This window comes from Anopheles marshallii, chromosome X (genome assembly GCF_943734725.1).
Source record: "Anopheles marshallii chromosome X, idAnoMarsDA_429_01, whole genome shotgun sequence".
Lineage (NCBI taxonomy): Eukaryota > Metazoa > Arthropoda > Insecta > Diptera > Culicidae > Anopheles > Anopheles marshallii.
Genome location: NC_071325.1, coordinates 16833619 through 16856565, shown reverse-complemented (window position 1 = coordinate 16856565; position 22947 = coordinate 16833619). Strand labels below are relative to the sequence as shown.

The 22947-nt window shown below is 39.8% G+C and overlaps 1 protein-coding gene across 1 annotated transcript; it reads left to right on the top strand.

The window, feature by feature from the left end:
* The first annotated feature begins 16238 nt into the window (after nt 1-16238).
* LOC128710884 (uncharacterized) lies at nt 16239-21263 on the top strand. Its single transcript, XM_053805743.1, has 2 exons — nt 16239-16913; nt 21150-21263. The coding sequence occupies exons 1-2, from the start codon at nt 16239-16241 to the stop codon at nt 21261-21263; spliced, it is 789 nt and encodes a 262-aa protein (XP_053661718.1).
* Nucleotides 21264-22947: the final 1684 nt, after the last annotated feature.

The window sequence follows — 22947 nt, the reverse complement described above, 5'->3', positions numbered from 1 at the left end:
TTAATAAAAGCAGAACAGGAACTTTTGCTTTAATATGAAAAAACATAGTTCAAATAATTAGGAACAACAGGTGTTCAACAGAAGAGACAAATGGCACCGGGAGGTCAAAGTCTGTACAAATAAAACAGAGCACAGCAGGGGATAATAACTTTAATTTTAACGTTCATAATATTGCATTATGTTACATTACAAACGATAATACATTACCATCAACTATCAACTAAAACTGTTTTGTGTGTTTACCTTCACAACGTTTCTTATCCCATTTAATAATTTCGCATCCTTCTTTTTCTAATACTTGAAACTTGTCCCCAATACGACGATAGAATAGATAATACGATAGCTTCAAATACCATCCGGATCGTTCTTCCGTAGATGCACGAAGAATAACCTTGCCAGCTTCGGATAGGGAACGTTGAGCAAAACCATAAATGGTTGGTTTAGATCTCGTGAGTGTGAAAGAAAAACATGCTAAAAAATGTTGCTTAACGGAACTTTGTTTACGCATAAGATATGATAAGAAGTCGTTTTTTTACATTGCAGGTCACACACTGTACCAGAGGAATAGTGGAAAAAAGTTGATCAACATGGTACTGTTGAAGGATGCTATGTATTTGGAAAATCTATAACATTCTTCACCAAAACCAATGTAAAGCACCCTTTCGCACAAACATTCCGCTAACACAAGCGCTACGATTACCACGAGCGATTGGTCGAGTATACTGTTGCAACATGCAGAAAACACAAAACCCCATCGTTATGTTCCCAGAAGCAATCCGGTACAAAAGTTTAATTGGATTGCGCGTAGCCACCACCGGCCTAGCATAGCAGCATATGTGCCAAAATCTAGGTGAGTAACAAATTTTCACTATGATATTTCATACGATCTTCTCTTCCCTCTCATTCGCAGATATACAACGCTCAAAAATAAATGCAACCTATAAATAGATCGGAAACATACAACAGCCACTGTTGTAGGGGAGCATCCATCCCCACTTCGCTTTTTTGCGAGCGTCAAGCCAGCTGACAAATTGGTTTCAATGTGTTCGTGCCACCACGGCTACCTTTGTGTGCGTGCAATCCGACCCCCCGATAAGCTGCCGCGCGGTCGAGTCCCATTGAAAAAAGCCAAAAAACTGCCCGAAATTTCTACTTGGGAGGCAGCAGGTGACACCACCTCACTCAATGAGCAAAAGAGGGCCCTCTTTTTCTCATCTCTCAAATGAGCCTCACAAATGAGCCTCACTAAAGCACAGGCAGCAGACGACACCACCTTACTCAATGAGCAAAAGAGGGCCCTCTTTTTCTCAGCTCTCAAATGAGCCCCACTAAGGCACAGGCAGCTTCCTCATAAACAATTTCTCACATCTCACGCCTTAATCGACTTCGTTTTTCTTAAAATCGTATGGCGAAGTTGAAAGAGAGTGCGAACCACGATTTCTCTCCGATTTCACTACGTTCCCGAGAGAGAAAATGCATTTGCTCTGATTCCACCACAAAAGCGCTGCACTGTTTTAGTTCTAGCGATAGATAACTCCGCTTCGGTCTTAGCAAAAGTACCGTTACGCCCCATCATATGATTGCACCGCCGTAAGCGATATGCGCATTGTTCCCCTCTCCCGTACAATAGAACCGGCCCGCTCTTGGTGCTTACGAAAGAACACAAAGAGGAACGGGAGATATTCATAGGAAAAGCAACAGTACCGCATTGTGGAACTTGTACGGCTATTAGCTGGCAGTCAGATATAACAACGTTTAGCGGCTTTGGTACAGATTCCGATCTGTACACACTGCGGCAGATGTTCAAATCATATTTCTACCAGTGAAGAATAAGTCCCCTAGTAGAATAGTTTGCTATCTCCGGGCACTTCGAGCTTTTTTCTCTCTTCGGTTATTGTCGGGTGTATTTTAAGCTCCATAGTGAATGAAGTCGAACAAGCCGTGAGAAAGGGCATTTTTACAATGGTGAAGTCGAACATTTTCTTCCATCCGACGTCGAAAACAGGTCTGTTCGACCTGCTCGAATGAGCTGATGAGAAGTGAGAAATTGTTTACGGGGGGTTACGACACCACCTCACACAGTGAGCAAAAGAGGGACCTCATTTATCAGCTCATTCAATTGAGTATTTTGCTCAGCTCTGCTCATCAAAATGAGGTAGTTGGTCACAATACTAGCTGTGAGTGTTCCGGTTGCGATACCGTAAATCTCATCGTGGCTTTGTCATGTTAATTGGTGTTGCGTTATTCTCCGATATTTGCTAGGAGAACGTGTTGTTTATGCATCGATCGTATGCGTAAGGTAACTCATGAGTGTCCTATCGTAGCGATCGCAGTTAGTTTTAACCGTAGTGTGTGTGTTAAGTGTTATCTGTGCATGACGGTAAGTCCCAATCCCTGTCCCAAGTTGACATTTTCTCGGGTTTTACCAATATGGTAGAGTCAAACCCAGGCACTGACTCCGATTCGGAGTTACGCAAAGTGGGGCAAAGTGGAAGATCGAACGGAAGAAAGGTGTGCCAGCACCTAAAAAACTCGCTAGCGAGGAAAATACGGTTTCTCCAACCAATTCTGACATGGACTCAAGACCAAGCATCAGCATCGCTGAATAAGGGCTTAACGATACCACGTGCTTACCCCGCTTCTTGGCAGGGTAAGCCAATGATCTGTTTCATGCCACGTACGCGGCAATTGGATTTGGACGTACGCGAACAAGAAAAACCACCAATAACGAAGCCTGTAACTTGATCTGCCTCCCGGGCAATCACTGGCCCCGATCGGGGTAAACTGTGCAGTAACTGCGGCAGCGAAGGACACAAGCATGGACAGTGTCCTAACCCTGCGAAGTATCTGGACTTCAAAGGTCCAAATGTGTCACGACATGCGACCGGGTCCATCCGTTGTCCCAATATGCGTTTGAAGATCACTTGTTGGGTCTTGGTCTGGAGGGGTTTGGGTCTGAAGACAAGTGCTGTGGCAGCAGTCGGCAGAGCAACAAACCGAGGTTGTACTTGTAGCGGACCCGTATCATGGATCCTGCTGTAAAGGAAACTACTGGTACAGCGATGGCAAGACAGCTGCCATAGTACCATAGTACTAGTCGATTTCCTATCCAGAAGATAGTTTCCACTAACATTCGTGGCTACCGTCATCAATGGCGTCACAATCGGCAGTTGCTACGCTCCGCCGTCGTGGACTCCTTCGCAGTTCAGAAGTTATCTCAATCAATTGGTGATCGCTATCTCCAACGGAGACAACATCATTATTGGTGGTGACTTCAACGCTTGGTCAGCGAGTTGAGGTGCATGAGCAAGAGAGGCGAGCCTCAGAAGCGCAGAGGGATGATGGGGATGAGCTTCTCACAGCGTTTTCTGGACTCGGTTTAATCCCTCCAAACGTTGGTAACGAGTAGTATTGGGTAAAGTAGCAAAATTCAGTGTGCTGTGCGCAACCGCGCTCACACCAAGGTGTGCAGTGCTCGCCTCAAGCACTGTGCGGACAGTGCTCATCACTAGCACTGTGCGTACAGTGCTCGCCTCAAGCACTGTGAGCACAGTGCTCGCCTCAAACACTGTGAGCACAGTGCTCGCTTTTAGCACTGTGGAGCGCTGTTCGTGTCCGCTCACCGCTCACCGCAACCGCTCACCAAATAGGCAGATAGCCTATGTATCACGTTTTCTGCTTCAAAAACCGAAATGGTAGTCTTTTCTTGTTTTAGTGATACGGTAAATAATAGACAGACAGGACTATTTGAACCAAAGCCTGATGTCTTTTTGTATGGAGAAAAAATTTCAATATCGGACAATTTTTGATACCTAGGTGTTTGGTTCAATTCTAGACTGAAATGGAACACACACATGGCACAACACAAAAGTGTTCCAAGAAAATCAACTTTTTGAGGATAACCACAGGCTTTTGGTGGGGCACACACCCTTCAGATGCTCTGCGGTTGTACAAGACTATGGTACTATACGGAATATGGAAGCATATTCTTATGTAACATGTAGGTTTGGCACCTTTGATAAATAACACATCACAATTTAAAGTAGCTAAGACACAAAGATTAGCGAAACGACTAATGCATTAAAGCCACACGAATTGTAGAACATCCTATACACGAACCACTTAGGATCAAAGTCAATTAATGCAGTCAGGAATATAACAAGATAGCTAATGAAATTGCAGGAAAAGTGGCGTCCCCAATACATACATACGAAGTTATTTTTCTGCTAATATAGACTTAGATCAAAATTTTCCACAATATAAAATACTACCAAAAGATGTGCAGGAATTTTAGATACAGAGAGGTAATATTTTTAAAGCACATTCGATTATGTAAATAATGTGAATTAGAGAGAGATCATCCAATGGCGCAGCAGGACAATAGGAATTGTTACCAACATTAAAATATGTAAAAACGCACCTGTAAAAAATCACGAACTCATTACACACGCGTTAGAAAGGGATAGATAATTATGTTAATGCATAACAGATGTAGAGGGTCAAATACGCCCATAAGGACAATGCAATTATTTCATATAAAAGGAGGCTCGTGCGGAGCCAAAAATCAGAGATGGTTTGATAAAATTGTATCAAACTATACCTAGCCATACAGAAGAACAATAGAACAAATTTCATATGGTTTGCAAATTCGTTCGTCGAAAGATAAGAGGCGAAACCAATGACTCGCTAGTCGCGTCAAATGTCGGAATTAATTGGAGTATGATAAAACGGACATTGATCACATACTATGGAGAAAAGAAAGATCTAGAGACAATAGATTTCCAATTGATGAGCGTTCAACTAAGAGGACGATCTTTGGAATCGGAATTTAATATTCTATTGAGGCGCATGCACATTAGGCAATCATAATATTGTATTAAAATAAAATATAGGTATATTATAGTAGAATTACGAAAGTTAGGATTGTAGAATTATTATAGCAGAACTATGGTAATATGTACTTGGAACGAAGCAGTTGTGATTGGTAAAAGAAAAGCAGCATAGGTTAGAATAGGATAAATAAATAGTTAAAGATAAGGATAGGATAAATTAACATTAGAAGCTACATAGGAAGTAAATAAGGTAAGCTAGGACTAGATGGTTAAGGAATTGATATAAATAGCGGTTTAGGATAAAGCTAAGGCCAGATTGATTTTATCGTACTAAGGGGAAACGCTGCCCAAGAAACATACTAAGGGAAAACGCTGCGCTAATAAAAACGTGAAATATAAAAGAATACAAGTGAAAAACCTAAACTGGTGACTCTTTTTAGTTTAGCTTATAATACATAATATCACACTATTGTAACGGTACTTTATTCTCCGATCTCTCACACGCACGTCCTTCTCTCTGTATCGCTGTTTCGTGAATCCCTGTTCGTAACGAACTACTTCGCCCTTACCGATCTTATCGTTTTCGGAGCAGTGTTACTCCTGTTATCTTCGAAACTCCTGATTACAATCGGACACCACATTGATGTCGCTGTCCGCAGCGAAATCATTGTCTGTATTGCTGTCATCTATCTCGTCTGTTTCTAACGCTGGGTGTTTTCCCCATCGCTTCATTCTATCGACTGCATATACGGTTCTTAGTGGACGCTGGGTTCTTTGAGCTCCTGGTATGTGTTTGATTACGTATCGGTCGTTTGGCAACTTCTCTACGATCCAATACGGCGCCTTGTATTTCACTTCCAACTTCCTACTCTCCCCGGTTTCCAGTAGGTCCCGCTCTACTAATACCATGTCGCCCACTTCGTAGGTCTGGGCTGCCTTGCGTTTTTTGTCGTAATACCTTTTTTGTTTTTGTTGTCCCCTTATTGTTTCCCCTATGACCTTGCGCCTAACTTCGTCCACAGGACACAGGACCTATTAACATCCTCGTCGTGGAGGATTAACGCAATGATATTTTGGTGTACATCCCTGGGACAGTACGTCATGACTAGTTCACTTGGGCTTCGTTTCGTCGTGGCGTTGCGCGTATTGTTCAAAGTCCATTGTATTTGTGGTAACCTCTCATCCCACCTCCGGCTATTTTCCCCTGTAGAGCATCTCAGTGCTGTCAGTATAGTTCTATTGTATCGCTCAACCTGTCCGTTTGCTCGCGGCGTACCTACGGCTACTTTCACGTGTTGGCTTGTGTTTGCCTCACAATGATCCTCGAATATTTTGGATGTGAAAGCCGTACCCCTATCTGTGATTATCCTGTTTGGTGTTCCAAAGATAGCCGCTATTTCCTCCAGAAACCGAATTACTGGTCCTGTTTTTGTCGAACTCTCTGGTTTCAGTATCGCAAATTTCGAATATCCGCATATCATTACGAGTAAATATTGGTTCCCCTTAGCTGATTTCACGAAAGGGCCCAAATGATCCATGTGTACCGTATGGAACGGCACAGGCTCCTTTGGTATTGGGTGCATATACCCATCTGGGCGCCCTGTCTTCCTTTTATTGTACGCACATTTCGGGCATGCTTCGATGTACCCCTGAACGTACTTCCGCATATTCGGGAACCAGAACATTTTCCTTAGTGTTTCTAGTACTCGATCTACTCCAAAGTGACCCATTTCGTCGTGGTATGCGCGTACTATTCTCCATCGCACTCTGACTGGTACTACCCATTTGCATTCTCCCTCTACCTTTCTCATAAGCCTCTGACGCTCCAGCCTATAATTATCATGGATTTGTTTTTCTGCATCATTAGTGACTGGGTTTTGTAATGTTTCCATGATATTATTTATCTTTTCGTCCTGCCTCTGCATAGATGCCAGAAAATCGTTGGTATCTGCTTCTATCGCTAATATTTTTTCTGCCACTGTTGGCTCCGCTTCGCGTAATTCAAGTGCCCCGCGACTGAGAGCATCTACGTGCCCCATGCTCTTCCCTACTCTATGCGCAATGCGGAAGTTGTACTCTTGTATTTTTAAGAACCATCTTGCTATTCTAGCGTTCATTTCGCGCTTGGTGTATATGTCTCTGACCGCGCTACAATCCGTTTTTACCACAAAGGGTCGCCCAAGCAGATACTGTCGAAATCTTTCTACGCTGGCTACCACCGCTAAAACTTCTAAGTCGTAGCTATGGTAATTACTTTCTAACGCAGTAGTTTTCCGGCTAAAATAGCTAACGGGTTTCCATTGTCCTGCGTTCTCGATCATCAAGATTCCTGCCACCCCTTTCTTAGAAGCATCCGTATGTAACTCAACATTTGCTTCTGGATCATATAAAGCCAATAGGGGTCTTTCTGTTAATTTCTCTTTCAGAATTCGAAATGTCTTTTCCTCTTGTTTACCCCATTTAAAATCAGTTTCGTTTCTAGTTAGCGCATGTAAGGGTTACGCTATGATGCTGAATCCCTATACAAATTTTCTAAAATATCCTGCCAGCCCGAGGAATCTTTGTACTTGTTTGCTGTCATTTGGAGTGGGGAACTCTGTAATCGCTCTACATTTCTCCGTTCCTGGTTTGATACCGTTTTTTGAAAGTTCGACCCCCAGGCATTCCACGTTCGTTTTCATGAACTGGCTTTTCTTTAGGTTTATCGTAAACCCGTGCTTCCTTATTTCTGCTAATAATTTATCCAACAGTAATAGCCCCTCTTCCACTGTACGAGCGCCTATTGTAATGTCGTCTACATATGCCACTATTCTGTTTTGCCCCATCCCTTTCACCATTTTGTCGATCGCCCTCTGAAAAACTATTAACTAGCCCGAAAGGCATTCTTTTAAATTGGAAATGGCCTTCAGGTGTTGAGAATGCTGTTTTTTCCCTGCATGAATGTTCTACTGATATTTGATAGTACCCCGAATACAGATCTAACGTAATGAACACATTTGATCCACTAAGGGCGTTGAGACATCTCTCTACTTCGGGTGGTGGGTAACGATCCTTAACTGTCCTTGTGTTTAGCTCCCTATAGTCCACAGCCATGTGCCATTTTCCACTTTTCTTTTGAACTAACACTATTGGACTATTGTACGGGGAGATCGACGTTTCGATTATATCGTTTTCCAGAAGTTCTGCTATTATCTCTTTGGCCACCATTTCGCGCGCATATGGCAGTCTCCTCGGTTTAACATAAACCGGACCATGTCCCGTAAGCTCTATCTTCATTTCTGTTCCGTTTGCCGTTCCTAATTCTTGCATTTCCTTTGCAAAACAGTCTCTATATCCGTTGACTAACCTGGCGATCTCTTTTTTCGTGGTCGTACCTCTTTCCATGTCTATTTTATCATCTTCTACCCCAGTCCGATTTTTCTTCTTGTTATCCGCATTTTGTTTCATTTCTTCCGTTTTCCTATTCGTTTCGTCCTTGCTGAATGTGACTTGTCCATCCCTAAACGTGACAATCACGCCTGGTTGTGCCATGACATCTCGTCCTACGATCATGTCTACTGGTTGTACCTCGTCTGGTAACACCCATGGCTCTGCTTCCATTTCTACGTCATCCACCCGTAATTTCATTCCCAACTTCGTTTTTACCGCGACCCTTGCTCCTCCGAATCCGTACAAAACTCCCTTTACGCTTCGTGGTGTTCCGGTAACTCCTGAAATTTTTTCACGAATGGTGGAAACTTTAGCCCCAAAGTCTATTAATGCTTTAACGATTATGTTTCCTGCCTTTACCTCTTTTTGAACGTTTCCTTCTTCTTCTTCTTCATGTACTGTGTTCACGTGATACCTATCCCTTTGTTTCTGGCTCGCCATGTTACCTGTCCTGCGCATCTCGCTCCGGGGATTTCCTAAACGTCGAGGGCAATCTGTGGCTATATTACCTGCTTCGTTGCAGGTGTAGCATCGTAACCTCTGCCTGGCACTACTACGGATGTTTCCGTCTGGCTGATTCGTTTCACTGCCCTGAATATCCCTGATCCGGCAACAGTCTCGAGCCACGTGCTAAGACGAACCACACGTGAATCACCGTTGTCTCCCCACTAATTCTCTGTCCGCCCACGTGCCGCGGGATTGAGCCGCTACTGCTTCAAAGCCTTCCACCCAGGAGATCTCCTTCAGCAGCTCTGTGATGGTCGTAACCCGTCCTACCGTCACTCTCGCTCGGCGCCACATTTCGCTTAGCCAGTTCACGATGTAGCACATGATCGTTTCCTTGCTGAACCCGCCTTTACGCCCCATTGCCAACATGGCGTGTATTCGGTTGGCGTTTCTCCGGTGCGCCATCTTCTTGACGCCATCCAGTTGTGGTAGTATGCTTGATTTCGTGACGCTGGGAATCCATCCTCCAGCGCGATCTTGAAACCCTGCCATGTCTTGGTTTCACTTCTGACACCTTCCCACCACAGTTTGGCGCATCCTCCCAAGCTGAGCCGTGCGCAGTGCAGCTTCACCGCCTCCGTCCACCCATATACTTCTCCGGTCTCCTCGAAATTCGTTAACCACATTACAGCATCCGGGCAATTCGTGTCCTTGGGGTCAAACGGGGTTATGACCACTCGCAACTCCCTCATATTCGGCACTCTCCCTGTTAACGCGTCACCGGTTACCGTCTTAACCTCGTGTTTATTTTCGGTCACCATTTTCTTTTCCCGTTCCTCACTCGTTTGTTGGGTTTGCACGATTTTCAGCTGAAGCTCCTCCACCATTTTCCTTAGTGACGCCACTTCGTCGTTGTCCTTTCTTTTCCGATCGGTAACAAACGCTGAGGTTGTAGCCGGCGCAAACTGTTCACCTTCACTATCACTCATAATCTCACTCGTAAATAATCACTCGTAATCTCTGTAAACTCACGCACTTCGCTTGCAATTTTGTGATACAATCCTGTCTACAGCTTGTAACGGTACTTTATTCTCCGATCTATCACTCGCACTTCCTTCTCTCTGTATCGCTGTTTCGTGAATGTCCCTGTTCGTAACGAACTACTTCGCCCTTACCGATCATATCGTTTTCGGAGCAGTGTTACTCCTGTTATCTTCGAAACTCCTGATTACACTATGATGAAGTCAATAGACTTCTCTCATCTCTAATAGTTCATTAGAAATTATGAACCAATATCTTTAGTAACAGCTTACAGTTATTGCATCTCATTCCAAAATGTAGAATGTCGTAAAATGTGGACCAAACCAAGATTGGTCAATATTCCCACAGCACCACGAAACTTGATACCGTTACCAACACCCCCCTTGCCACCAAGAGCATTTAATAATTCGCAACGACCAATGATTGCACACAGATTTAGACCACAATTCGGAAACTCGCATCAACCGAGACCACAGTTTTTACCGCGTCCCGCTTGGAATAATCAACCGAGACAACAAATTGTTCCACGCCCTATTTGGAATCAACAAAAAAGAAATCTGTTTCAATAGAATAGGCCAGAGCCAATGGAAGTCGATCCATCAATCAGATCGCAACAAGTGAACTATTCAAATAGACCACAAAATTCCAGTAATGCTCGACCCCAGAAAAGACAAAGATTTTTCAACATGGAAACAAATATGACCCATGATAATGACGAATACGAAAGATACAAGAGAACTGTAGAAAAGCAAGAAAAACCTAACGAAAATCGCGAAGCTGAACTTAATGTTTTAGAATGAAATCAGCTATATTTTATATACAATGGTAAAGCTGGACAACAACAAAAAATTCTAATTGATACAGGATCCAATAAAAATTTCATTAACCCAAAATATGCGAAGATTCCCCACGAAGTAACTAAACCATTTTTTGTTTCACCAGTTGGAGGAGATTTACGTATCACCAAATATTCACAAGCGAAAATGTTTGCCCCTTATTCCAACGTAAATGCTAAATTTTATCACCAACAGGAGTTAAAAACATTCGATGCCATAGTTGGCTATGATACCATCAAAGAAATGGGAGCACATAATACCTCTACCCATTTTTCTCTACCCATTACAAGAAGTTAATAGGATCGAAAAAAGAGATAAACATCTGAACTATCAAGAAAAAGAAAAATTACATTCATCCCTTAACGAGTTCCAAGATTTATTTCAGCCCCCTGACGAGAAGTTGCCATTTACAACAAAAATCGAAGCAACTTTTTCAACGAATGACACCGAACCTGTTTACTGTAAGTCGTACCCATACACCTTCTCTCTCAAACAAGAAGTGGAGATCCAAATCAAAAAACTATTAGATAATGGCATAATCCAACCATCTAGATCGCCATATAACTCACCTGTTTGGATAGTACCCAAAAAGGCTGATGCCTCTAACGAAAATAAATATCGACTTGTGATCGATTATAGGAAGCAAATTTTTGAAAAAAATGAATTTTTACGACTACCTTTCGGTCTAAAAAATGCACCATCAATTTTTCAGAGAGTCATGGATGATGTTCTCAGAGAACATATTGGAAAAATTTGTCATGAGTACATTGACGACATAATAGTTTTTGGAAAAACATTTGACGAGCATCTGAAAAATTTAGAAACTGTTTTGATAATGTGATAATGTGTTCGTGAAGCAAATTTTAAAATACAACCTGACAAATCCGAATTTTTGAAAACAGAAGTTGAATTCTTAGGATTCATTGTTTCTGAACATGGCCTAAAACCAAATGAGAAAAAAATAGAAAGTATCCATAAATATCCCGAACCTAAGACTATCCGAGAACTCCGAGCATTTTTAGGACTCTCCGGATATTATAGAAGATTTGTTAAAATTATGCAGCGCTGGCAAAGCCCTTGACAAAACTTTTAAGAGGGAAGGACAACCAAGGCCACTGCAAAATCACGAAAAATCAATCAAAAAATTTCCCGACAACATTTGATGAAAACGCCAAATCAGCATTCAGAACTCTTAAAGAAATTTTATCATCTGAAGACATTCTAACTTACCCCGATTATGATCATGATTTTATTTTAACTACAGACGCATCCGACAAAGCACTCGGAGCTGTCCTGTCACAGAAATTAAACGATGTTGAAAAACCAATAACGTTTATATCCAGAACTTTATCAAAAACGGAAGAAAACTACGCTATCAATGAAAAAGAAATGCTTGCTATAGTTTGGGCTTTACATTCCCTACGTAATTACATTTATGGTGCAAAAATAATAATACTAACAGATCACCAACCCCTAACGTACGCAATATCGCCAAAGAATAATAACGCAAAACTAAAACGATGGAAAGCGTTCATAGAGGAACATAATTATGAACTACGCTACAAGCCTGGAAAAAGTAACGTCGTAGCAGACGCGTTATCAAGAATTCAAATTAACTCGCTAACACCAACACAGCATTCCGCTGACGATGATGACAGTGCATACATACTATCTACTGAAGCCCCTATTAACGTTTATCGCAATCAATTAATTTTCAAATTATCTAACAATTCATCGTATGAACTAATCACACCATTCCCAAAATTTAAAAGACATATTTTCTGTGAAAAGGTTCTCTAATAAATTTTTAACCGACAAACTAAAAAGATTCCTAAAGCCTAACATCATTAACGGTATACGGTATAACCGATGAAGTAACTATGAGTCGTATTCAGGGAGTATATAAAAATTTATTCAATCCAAAAACAATGAAATGCCGATATTCTCAAATTATATTAGAAGATCTTACAGAAGAAGAAAGACAACTGGAAGAAGTACAAAACATTCACAATTTTGCTCATAGAAATTCAAAAGAAAATTCTCTACAACTTATAAAAAAGTTTTATTTTCCTACATTGAGAAAAGTAATAGAGTCGTATGTTAAAAATTGCGAAACTTGTGAAACAGAAAAGTTCGACCGGAAACCTTAAAAGTTTATTGCTGTTAGGACACCAATACCCACATATCCAGGAGAAATAATTCATATCGATATTTTTGCTTACAATGCAAGTTTTTTGTTTATTTCTTCAATAGATGAATTCAAAATACTTGAAAATGAGGCCAATTAAGTCAAAATCGATAGCAGACATAAAGGAAGTTTTAATACAATTGCTGTATAATTGGGATATACCCGTCACCATTGTAATGGATAACGAAAGTTCTTTATTTCAAATGTAATTGAACAAACTATATTAAATCTAGGAATTAAAATTTTCAAAACACCTGCAAATCGGTCAGAAACAAAAGGACAAGTAGAAAGAGCTCACTCGACAATTCGCGAAATTGCAAGATGCATTAAAGCAACGAAACCAGATATAAGTGTCCAAACATTAATGAGGTAGATCATCCCAAAAGTTAGAAAGCTTAAGCTTAAGCCGGTATGTGTCAAATAATCGAGCAGATTTCGAGCGGCGAATCGGTAACGGGTTGCATCAATCACATATGGACATAGATTTTTGACATAAAGAATGACATTAGGTATTCTGTACCGAGAATTTCAGGATATTAATTTTTTTATTTTAGTTTAAAATTGTATCTACATTTTTTATATACATAGATACTTATAATAATTAACCTTATTTATATCTCAGTCAAATGAGCCGTCTCAACAAGAAAAGCCGGTTCAAAAACCTTTATGAGCATATTAATCCTACTCGGTATTTACATGTCTTTCAAAAGATTGGTTCAAGCATGTTCAAACCGTTTTTTATACTCATACTTATGGGAATACGTAAATACAAGCTAAGAAATTTCCTCAAGTATCGTGAGTCAAAAACAATTTTATGTGATTTATAAAGGATGAAATTCCTTTATTTCAACATTAAAAAAAAACATTCAACTTAAAAAATTATCAATTGTTGAGTCGAGCGAAGAACTCAAGAATTCAATCCGATGCTGACAACTAACCCGGCACCCGTCACGCCACAAGTTAAAAAAAATCAATGGATCATTGCATATATCAATGCATATCTCATTCGCTCTTTCGTTCTCTTTCGTTTAAATACTGTGTTTAAAGAAACATCCTTTTTGTGATCCTAGCGACAACATGTAAGTAAAAGCAATTAGGTTGTTAATTTAATTTAATTTAAAATTAATTTTGAAAATCTCTTTAAAATACCGGTTGAAAACTGTTGAGGACCGCGTGGCAACTGATACCCAAGAAAAACAGTTAAAAACACTCTCGAATCGCGCGCGGTAAAAAGTTTGGATACATACAAAATAACTTCCAATGATAAAACAACAGTACTCATCGAAAACTGCATTGTTAGCGCTGGAATCAGGTAGCAGGCATTGAAAGGGTAAGTTTTGCAGCAAAAATGTGAAATGGTGAATGCACCACACAGAAAATGATCGAAGAGTGTACCGAAAAACGATGTTACCATGGAAACGTTACGGCGTTACGATACTACTAACTACAATTTGTATAGCGATGGCGGTGATACAGGCGTTAACCATTGGCATCACCTTTAGTCGAGTGATGCGGTGCTGAACGTGTAAAACATAGCAAGCGAACGCAACGTTCTATAGTAAAGTTGTGTTCAAAGTAGGCGGTGTAGTTGGTATGCGATCCGTATGTAGCTAAATCTGGTGTATAAATAAAAGGAGAAATCACATGCATGTCGCATTTTCGAGTGTTTAGTGTGTTAACTGACAAACGTTCGAGTTTGAAGCATGATCCTTAGAACGACGTTGCGAATATATCCGAAGCATTTTACTGTATCAACGATGAAGAACATAGCAAGTGGAAGACACTGATACGGCCGGACTCGAAGAATATAATCCAGATCATGACGGTCATGGTGCGGCACTAAAAAAACTTTTTTAAACAGTGATTGACCATCGAAGCAGCCTATAATGCTGATAGATTGATAAGAGCTGAACGAATTATTTGCTGGCTTCCCGTCAGTATGGTTATGACGTTCTCATTACGAGCGATGATTGCTGTACCATGAGTAAGCCAAGTCGAGAAGTATAAGGAACGGACGTTCATGGCTTTGAAGAGAAGAACTATAACGAACTAACTGGCAACGCTTAGAGTACGGAGGTTTCGTTGAACATGTATTTCCATACACCTTGCGCTGTCGTGTGAAAACTTCTTTGAATCGTTCCCCTCGTGCTATAGCCGTATTAAGGAAGGACACCAATCAAAGAAGCATACTTCAGCCAAAGAAATTGTATAGCACTCTCAAGCATCCCATTTTTCAAAACTGACATTCCAAATGTTGCAGGTAATTAAGATCTCTGTTTATTCTTAACAGCACATGCTTAATTTTAAAGCAGTCGGTGAATCTCGAATCTAACAGAATACCAGGGGGTCTTTTATATAAAATTCCATGTACAACGGTATACCGCAACGGGTTTAATTAAAGTAAAGGACTACAAAATGTTAGTTACTCTAGATCGCTTAGTTTGGGTTCCGTGTTGTTGAAGTTTGACATCAAGCGGTAAAAATGTATAAATGCACGAAACAGTTCCATGAAGTAGAAAGTAATACATCACCATATTTTTTAAAAGGATAGAAGCTACGAGGGTGAGCTAAATTAAATGTATGCTATTATAATCGAGAGAAACAATCGGAGGACGCAAACTTCGGTTCTGTTTTAAAGCATAATTTATGTTTCGTGTTATTTTCAAGGCAATATTTAAGTGATGTTAAGACTTTGTAAACTGTGAACTGGAAAACTGCAAGTAAATTGAAATAATAATTTACCTTTTTTTTAACTGATTTTTTTATAAAAATAATTATTGTTAAACTCCAAAACACCAGAAATTAAAAAAAAACTTATTAATTATGCGTATTTATGTACTTTTTTTCCTTTTTTAACATCCTAAGCCTATGGGAAATATGGCCTAACCTACTTTAAACCTGCTAGAAAAATGCTTTGTTTTGATATTTGTCGAGCAGCTGTCGAGCACTTTCATAAGCAAAACAATCTAACCATCGATTCCCAGGCTTATCTGGCTTGGCAGTTTGTATGGGAAGCTGTAAGCTTATAAGCCTGGAAACGTCAAAACGCATACAAAAAACTGGCTTATCCCGTGATCTACCCCAATACTAGAAGCGACGTACAAGTATAATAATTCAATTCACAGCGTGATTAAGAACACGCCTAAAAATATATATACAGGAGAAAATAATGAAAATATGAGCTTCGAGGAACGAACTAAACAAAGAAATGAAAATGATAAAATAATTGCTAAAATATATGAAAAGCAACAAGGAAAAATTATAGAAGAAAATATGGCCTACGAAAAAACTAAAACGAATAATAAACGAGATATGAGATAATCAAAATCAAAGAGAATCATACTACCTACGTAATCAATACTAATAATCGAAAAATACACAAAGTAATTCTATGAAAAAATAATAATTGATCATGATTAACCTTAATATCGTTTCAGAAATATTATAATTATACTAACCAACGTAATGGCGAGGATCTACATACACGATTTATCAAAAAATCCTTCAGGGATTATACCATTAGGTGAAGCCAAGATACGAATAGGATACGTAAGAGTAATCCACCCGACAAACTTGCTAGACATTAGTAAAATGATTGACGAAATTATTGAGCTAATATCAACAGAGGTTCAAACCGAATCTTTAGAAAAGTTGATTCAGGTAAAAGCTATGAAGTTACAAGAAACGTTTAAGAAAGTAAAACCGTTTAAGAAACAAAAGAGATGGAATACCATAGGGAAAGTTTGGAAATGGGTAGCAGGCACCCCTGATGCCGACGATCTTCAAATTATCAACAGTACGCTGAACTCTCTCATCGAAGAAAATAATCACCAAGTAATGATCAACGAAGCATTGAATAGAAGACTACAAGAAGTAACCGATATTGCTAACCAAGTGCTAAAAAACGAAGCGCAACGCTATGAAAGAAGATATGCAACTGAAACAAGACAGCTAATAATATTATCTAATTTGGATATTTTGCAAGACCAAATCGAAACTATCGAAGAAGCTATTTTATCAGCCAAACACGGAATACCGAACAGCAAAATATTGTCCACCGAAGATTTACAAATGATTAACGAATTCTTGAAGAAGAACGGAATCACATATACTACAGCAGAAGAACTTCTCGCTCGATCAGTAGCTCAGTTTATAATGAATACGACACATGTTCTGTACATGCTAAAATTCCCAAGAATATCATCACAAATCTACGAGTATGATTTCATCGAAACAATAGTAGCAAATGGGAAACGGATAATCTTAAAAAAGAATTTCATTATAAGAAACGAAACACATGTATACGAAGTCATTGAACCATGCCAAGAAGAAGGTATTTATTACTTATGTGAAGAAAGCAATGTTCAACATCCTACGCAATGTAGATACCAACTAATACAAGGAAAAAGTTCCGAATGCCAATATGAAAAAGTATATTCAGCTAAATTGATCAAACGGATAAACGATGCAAATATTTTGATCAATAATGCATGGGCTGAAATCACATCAAATTGCAGCAATTCCAAGCAATCTTTAAATGGTTCATTTCTAATACAGTTCGAGAAATGCAGTGTGAACATTAATGACGAAATATTCTCCAATACAGAAGTCATCATCCCTAGAAGATCTTATCACTCAACATTGGGATTGATCATCAACGAGACCAGCCTTGAAGATAATCCACCTACCGAGTTCTTGAACAACATTACATTAGAAAACCGCAAAATACTGCAAACCATTAATCTACAAAATGAATCGCTGAAATTTAAATTGCATTTATTCGGATCAATAGGAACAACAACAATCGCAATTGTTATTGGCATTGGCATATTCTACGTGTTTCTTAAATGTCGTAAACAAACAATAGAAGTTCAAATACCAGATACGGAAAGTCATTCGATCAAAAAACTGCCTAAGGAAATACCATTGAATTTTCACGCGATGCACAAATTTGAGGACAAAGTAATCAAGAGGGGAAGAGTTAACACAACAGTTAGCCCAACGATATTTCAGCATATTCCTACCACACACGATCACGACACACCCTACGGAAACGAGTCGATACATCAGCATATTTCTACCGCACACGATCGCGCCTCACCCTACAGAAACGAGACGATACACCAAGCATATTCCTACCGCACACGATCGCGCTAAACCCTACGGAAACGAGTAGATTCTTCAGCACTTCACTCTCATCCGCTCGTCAAAGCCAGTCCCATACAACACGACACCCGTCATCGTTCAACGCAGATCCCCTACGGAAATTCACTCTTGCAACCTGACTACACGGAAGCCAACACTTCGTTCGAAGACCACGAAGAATTATTCAAAAGTACTTTTGCTGTTTCCAAATAACATTTCCTAGCCATACGATATCGGAAGAAGGTATAACTCCCTCTTTGGAAAAAAAAACAGAAGCAATTCGCTCCTATCCAGTGTCGCTTTAGCAACTGCAGAGGATCATAGGCATGATTAATTATTATCACTGTTTTATTCCTCATGTCTCGGAGACACTTCAGCCACTGTACCGCTTAATTGCTAATCAAAGCAATAAAAAGACAAAAAAAAAATTCCTTTGGATACAGGGACACCAAAAGGCCCTTCAACAAATAAAGGCCGATTTATCAAATCAAATGCCCTGTTGGAGCAATATTACATCAGAAGCATGGTCAACATTGTGTACCTTTAGTTTAGTTTTCGAAAACAATTACGCCAACGGAGCAAAGGTATTCCGAATTCGACCGTGAATTGTTAGCCATATAGCTAGCCTACAAACACTTTCGTTACTTTCTTGAGGGTAGATCATTTACAGTATTTACGGATCACAAACCGCTTACAACCGCGCTTACATCGAAGGCCGAAAAATCACCACGCGCGAGAGTCGACAACTCGATTTTATTTCGCAATTTACTAACGATATTCTTTACACAGCTGGTCATAGCAACATTGTAGCTAACGCATTGTCAAGAGTAGGAGAAACACAAGCTGTAACAAACATAACTTATGAGACGTTCTCAGAAGAACAGGCAGCAGATAAACAATTGGCACAACTATTAAAAGACGCTGAGAAGATTCAAAACTCAAAATATAGACTTCATCGACTAGTGCTAGACAAAACCAGCCTAGTTTTTGAAACCTTTACGTGAAGCAACAGATTATACGTGCCATCATCCCTGAGGAAGTAAATTTTCAACAATATTCACAATTTATCTCACCCAGGGGTGCGTCCGCGCTTCACGCCAAATTCTAGTGGAACGATACTTCGTGCCATCCATGAATAAGGATGCAGCCAATTGGACTCGATTTTGTCTAGGGTGCCAACGAGCAAAGGTTGTACGACACACTCGTTCACCACTGGAATCATTGCAAATACCCAAGGGAAGATTTGACCACATTCACAAGAATATCCTAGGTCCATTGTCCTGTATTGTCCGGGTAACTCACCCATCACTACACAACTTATACCACCTATCACCTATCACCACCAATCCCATCCTTATCATTTGAACACACTGCGGACACTACCACCAACAAAAAAATCAGGAACAAAAAGACACAGGCAGGGCACCGAAGAAAGTCAGACGATAACCGACAGCCGATCAGATACCACGTAGTGACGATCACAAGAAATAAAAAGTGACGCCTAAGCAAAACCTCGTCAGTCCCCTTCAGAAGAAAAAGTATACCCGGCCGGAATGTTTCCCTATGACAGATATCATCACGTGACCGTTGCGAGGAAATTCGTAGAACAATATATCAAACGTTTCATATGCCCGTTAGTGATCACAACAGACAGAGGTCGACAGTTTCAATCGAAACTGTTCGAAGAATTGACAAAATTGCTCGGCACCATTCATACCTAAGAGCCTGGAAACGTGCATGCAAGTCTTCGTAAAAGTGGATAAGGTAAAAACTGGTTTACAACCACCGTACGCAGGACCTTACGACGTTTTTGCAGCTGTAGGATTTTTTTCGTAGTAAAGATAAACGACAAAAACGAATCAATTTCAATAGACAGACTGAAACCAGCTTTGATCTCGAGAAATAAAGTTGGTGAAATCTAACTAACAAATAAAGTTGGTGAACCCATAAGGACGATGTAATTATTTCATACAAAAATAGTCGCGGAGCCAGAAGTCATTCGTAGTCCATTGTAACTGAGTCGCGCTACTAAGCCTACGTATACAAGTGTACAAACTAAAAGATAATAAATTTAAAATAAATATAAAATATAATAAATTTAATAAATAAATTTAAAAGAAGCAACCAACATACATCCTCATCGATTCGTGTTTGAACGAGATGACATCGGACGAACATCGGTTCAAACCGCTGAACTATCAGCTTGAACTTCCGAAGGAAGATTTCGTAGAAGACGAAATTCTGCAGTGGACCTTTTCGGACGCGGTGTTGTATACGACAATCCGGGTTGCCTGCCCTTGGACCCGAAGCAGCAAGTGTCGCTCCTACGGGACAAGGATCGGTCTACTTGTAATGCGTGCCTGGGTCAGGGAGAGATATCAGCATCGGCATATATCGGCAGCCTAGCCGTCTAGTTGTGTGTCGTTTAGTTAATTGTATTTTTAAATCCTGTAACTAAGTGTTGGTTATACAGTTAAGTTTATAGTTGCACAAGATTTAACAAAAAGAAAACTTGTTTGGCCATCAAAAGTAAGTGTTTCTGTACAAAATAAGCAACCTCGAATGTATTGTCAAAAATATTGAGGGAAATAACGAGGCCGTGTACCTCTGTTTAATAGCAATTATCCACAAATGTGTAAAAAGAAGCCTCGAGAAAATAATTAAATTACAATAAAAAAAACAAAATTGAAAAAAAATTGTCTAGCGTAATAACTAATAAACTATTAAAGAAAGCAGAAACAAGACGTATTAAACGTTAAAAAAGTGCATGTATCCATAATCAGAGTATTACAGTTACTACGATACATCATCGAGGCAGGAGCGACAAGTTAGAAAAAATTGGTAACATTGTTGTGTACACTACACTATATAGAACTAAACACCGATCACAGCATTAACGCCGAACCAAATCGTTAAATGCATAAACACAATCGAAAGTGGCCGGGAATACGCAACGCGAAACGTACACGAGTAGTGAAGTACCCTTAGAACGAAACTCAAGCATACACATAGTGTCGTGAAATTACCACTACAGTGAAAAACTCACCTAGGAAGTAAAGTGCACACGCAATATCCCAGTAATAAGTGCATCACAAGCTAAAAGTGAAACAATAATAAGAAGATAGCAACAACACAACGTATACAGTGATACGCAGATAACAGTATACTCAACCGATTAGTGCAGAGAAAACTATTTGTGATAACTTACATATAGTGCACAAACTGAACCAGTGTAAAACAAGTGCACCGCAGAACACTTTTACTACACTTCACTATACACTGCACGAGGAAAGTGTAGCGAACGAGAACAACGCGCATAGCAGCGGTAGCAACACAAAGCTGTAGACGCCATTGCAGTATACGAGAAGCAGCTGTCGAGCGGCACAACGAACATCCCGCAGGACACGAAAACAATAAGTTGCTGTCAGTAAGGTATTGCAATCAGAACTATGGGATATATACGTAGATAATTGGAAAAAAAAGATTAACAAAAACAAAAAAGCAATTTCCGGGAAAATATTTTAAAATAAATATAAATAAAAATATTAATATAAAAAAAATTAAATAAAAAAATATTTTCCCGGAAATTGCTGTTTTGTTTTTGTTAATCTTTTTTTTCCAATTATCTACGTATATATCCCATAGTTCTGATTGCAATACCTTACTGACAGCAACTTATTGTTTTCGTGTCCTGCGGGATGTTCGTTGTGCCGCTCGACAGCTGCTTCTCGTATACTGCAATGGCGTCTACAGCTTTGTGTTGCTACCGCTGCTATGCGCGTTGTTCTCGTTCGCTACACTTTCCTCGTGCAGTGTATAGTGAAGTGTAGTAAAAGTGTTCTGCGGTGCACTTGTTTTACACTGGTTCAGTTTGTGCACTATATGTAAGTTATCACAAATAGTTTTCTCTGCACTAATCGGTTGAGTATACTGTTATCTGCGTATCACAATATACGTTGTGTTGTTGCTATCTTCTTATTATTGTTTCACTTTTAGCTTGTGATGCACTTATTACTGGGATATTGCGTGTGCATTTTACTTCCTAGGTGAGTTTTTCACTGTAGTGGTAATTTCACGACACTATGTGTATGCTTGAGTTTCGTTCTAAGGGTACTTCTCTACTTGTGTACGTTTCGCGTTGCGTATTCCCGGCCACTTTCGATTGTGTTTATGCATTTAACGATTTGGTTCGGCGTTAATGCTGTGATCGGTGTTTAGTTCTATATAGTGTAGTGTACACAACAATGTTACCAATTTTTTCTAACTTGTCGCTCCTGCCTCGATGATGTATCGTAGTAACTGTAATACTCTGATCATGGATACATGCACTTTTTTAACGTTTAATACGTCTTGTTTCTGCTTTCTTTAATAGTTTATTAGTTATTACGCTAGACAATTTTTTTCAATTTTGTTTTTTTTTTATTGTAATTTAATTATTTTCTCGAGGCTTCTTTTTACACATTTGTGGATAATTACACGGCCTCGTTATTTCTCTCAATATTTTTGACAATACATTCAAGGTTGCTCATTTTGTACAGAAACACTTACTTTTGATGGCCAAACAAGTTTTCTTTTTGTTAAATCTTGTGCAACTATAAACTTAACTGTATAACAAACACTTAGTTACAAGATTTAAGAATACAATTAACTAAACGACACACAACTAGACGGCTAGGCTGCCGATTTCTCTTCCTGACCCAGGCACGCATTACAAGTAGACCGATCCTTGTCCCGTAGGAGCGACACTTGCTGCTTCGGGTCCAAGGGCAGGCAACCCGGATTGTCGGATACAAAACTTTTATCATATACTCCATGTTCCCAGCACAGCAGGGCGATAAACCCGTGTTGAGCTCTCGGACTGGAGTATCAAACTCTGACCGAGGGTGAGAGTAGCTAGCAACTATACTAGCCACGCCGCAGCCAACCGAAATAAAAAGGCTTTTCGTTCCGGTTGTGAGAAGCTTGCTTTATTCCGGGCTACCTCCCCGTAGCCCCCTTTTAGTTCCGTGTTGTGCTAGCGATACATAAT